General features: G+C 38.2%; 1 protein-coding gene across 1 annotated transcript; it reads left to right on the top strand.

The window, feature by feature from the left end:
• Positions 1-638: 638 nt before the first annotated feature.
• On the top strand, positions 639-1,187 carry LOC143617691 (uncharacterized; the record flags this gene model as incomplete). Its single annotated transcript, XM_077090170.1, has 1 exon — positions 639-1,187. A coding segment is annotated over exon 1 (549 nt), but the record flags the coding sequence as incomplete, so codon positions are not given.
• Between the last annotated feature and the right edge of the window lie 1,377 nt (positions 1,188-2,564).

Raw genomic sequence — 2,564 nt, 5'->3', positions numbered from 1 at the left:
ATTTACGTGTTCATCGTCAAATCACTCGTATCGTATATGTAGGGGATTTCACACCCTCGTGTTACGAGATACTCCTGTGTAGGTCCGGCTGGGAACCTACAATTGGTATCAGAGCTTTTGCTCGTGATTGTGTGGTTCGGGATTATCACAAGAGTGTTAAAATTGTTCCGTTAGACTATTCACGGAACTGTTTTACGTTGAGATACCCCTCCTTTGTCAGTTTCTCTACAATACTCATCAATTGAACCTTCCCATCACCCTCGCAACCTTTAAAATCAGCCGTGTCAAACTTGCAAAAAACATCCGTTCATTTGACGAAGTTGTCGACCTCCGAACTAGGGTTTTTAGCGAAGATATAGGTTTTTGGTGAACTTATAAGGCCTGCGAAGTTGGTGGATAAGCGAAGTTGGTGGCTAAGAGAAGTTGTAATAACTTCGTTGATTCACTGTTCACAGAATATTGTTTTTGATTTTTAAGTCTCGTTTCGTTCAAGTATGACGTCGGTAAACATCACAGAACTGGTAAAGATGGAAGTTGAAGTTGGTTCAGCAACTAAAGCTCCAAAACTTCTGAAAGGAACTGAGTTTGTTGCATGGAAAGATAGGTTTGAACAATATGTGAAGTATCAAGATGTAAAAATGTGGGTCTGCATTCAAGATGGTTACATCCCTCCAACAGCCATGTTTGAAGGTCGAGAGCAGCTCAAGAAGTATAATAAGATGGAAGATGATGAAAAGAAAATGTATGAGGTTGAAAGTAAAGCTTTAGCTGCAATCACCATGGCTCTACCTCAAGTGATTCTTCATACTTTTAGAAAGTACAAATCTGCCAGAGAATTATTGGAGGCATTAGAGAATCGCTATGAGGGTAATGTCGGGATCCGTAACTCAAAGTCGAAGTTGTTGAAAACTCAATTCTCAGTGTTCAAAGGATTTAAGAATGAATCACTCGATGACATCATCACAAGAAATTATCACCTGATGACGGAACTGAATAATTACACCTTGAAGTACACCGATCCTGAAATTGTAGAAAAGCTTCTGGACACTCACCCACCAAAGTGGGATATATACACAGTTTTAATGAGAGAAGATAAAGAGTTTGAAACATTTGATTTGGAAATAGTGGTCAATAAGTTGCGTAATTATGAGTTAAATATGATAAGTAAAGAGACTCCTACTGATCAGGTTCAGGATCCGGGAATGTATGGTGCGAAAGGGTCTCCAAACTCAAGCTCTAAATCAGAATCAACTGCGTATTACTCAGGAGGTGAACCAAACTCTTCACAAGATGGTCATGTGGTGTTGAATATGGATGGTGACATATGCTTTGTAGCGGGTGGAAGTAGTTCGTCAAAACCTAAATCCTCAGCTGGTAACTCCTCAGCCAATGCCTCTAACAAAAATTACTCACAGATGCCTATGAGTGTGAAATCAGCTGAACAACAGTTTTCTCTTTATGTATCTTTCATCGCCTCATATGAGAACTACATCAAGGGAAAGATTGTCGACCCTGCAACCTTGGATGAGGATTATGATCAGATAGATGCCGATGACATGGAGGAAATGGATCTGCAGTGGCAAATGGCAATGATTGTGAGAAGGGTGAAAGGGTTTATGAAGAAGACTGGTAGAAAATTCGTTGCAGAGAGATCGGGTTTCGACAAGTCAAAGGTTCGCTGCTACAACTGTCAATAGAATGGACACTTTGCTAGAGAATGTACAAATAAGAGAGTGGAACGAGGTCAGAACAGGCCTACTCAACAGAATGGAAGTGGAAATGAAACTAAAGCTATGGTGTCTCAACAGAATGGTGGGTATAACTCGAATATACAAGTTGAAGAGGTGATTGAATAAGCAAACATAGTAAACATAGACAGTGGAAGATGTGACAAAGAGTCAGTGGAGAATCTAGCATATATGGCAGAAGTAAGTGATCAGCTTTCGGAGGTATGTACTGAATCTTAGTGTGAAAAATGTGAGAAATTGTCTGAACAATTAAATGCTTTAACTGATCAGTATGTTAACTTAGATAAAGAATTAAAATCGTTAAAAGAGGAACATCACTTTTCTAAAAAGAAAGAAAATAGTTTCTCTGTAAAAATAAAAGCTAGTGAAAAAGATATAAGAAGCCTTAAGGCAACACTTGCTGAGAAAATTCAAGTTATCGATTTAAGCTATGAAGTTGTGGAAGAAAAGACTAAGATTATAGCTGAAAAGGATAAACAAATAGCTGATTACCAAGTAAAAGTGGTGGAATTAAATAGGAAGCTTGAACAGTTTAGGAATTCATCCATGATGCTTGATCATGCCCTAAGTGTTCAACGTTCCCCTATCAACAAAGGGGGAGTTGGATATAATGAGGTTCCACCACATTTTAATAATAATTATGCTTATAATCCTTGTAATCAGCCATCTGAAAGTGTTAAAACTGATCAGACTATAATGGGTAATGTGAACGTCAACACGGTACCAGTTAAAGTTGATAAAAGCAATACTAACGTTAATTCTAATGTTAAAGTTCTCCTGTCATAAGTCAAGGTTCAAATTCTTCAAATTCCGCCT

The sequence above is a fragment of the Bidens hawaiensis genome, unplaced genomic scaffold, assembly GCF_021521415.1.
Source record: "Bidens hawaiensis isolate Kalapana, Puna unplaced genomic scaffold, B.hawaiensis_p1.1 tig00056963_1, whole genome shotgun sequence".
Taxonomy (NCBI): domain Eukaryota; kingdom Viridiplantae; phylum Streptophyta; class Magnoliopsida; order Asterales; family Asteraceae; genus Bidens; species Bidens hawaiensis.
This window is presented reverse-complemented; position numbering and strand designations above follow the sequence as displayed.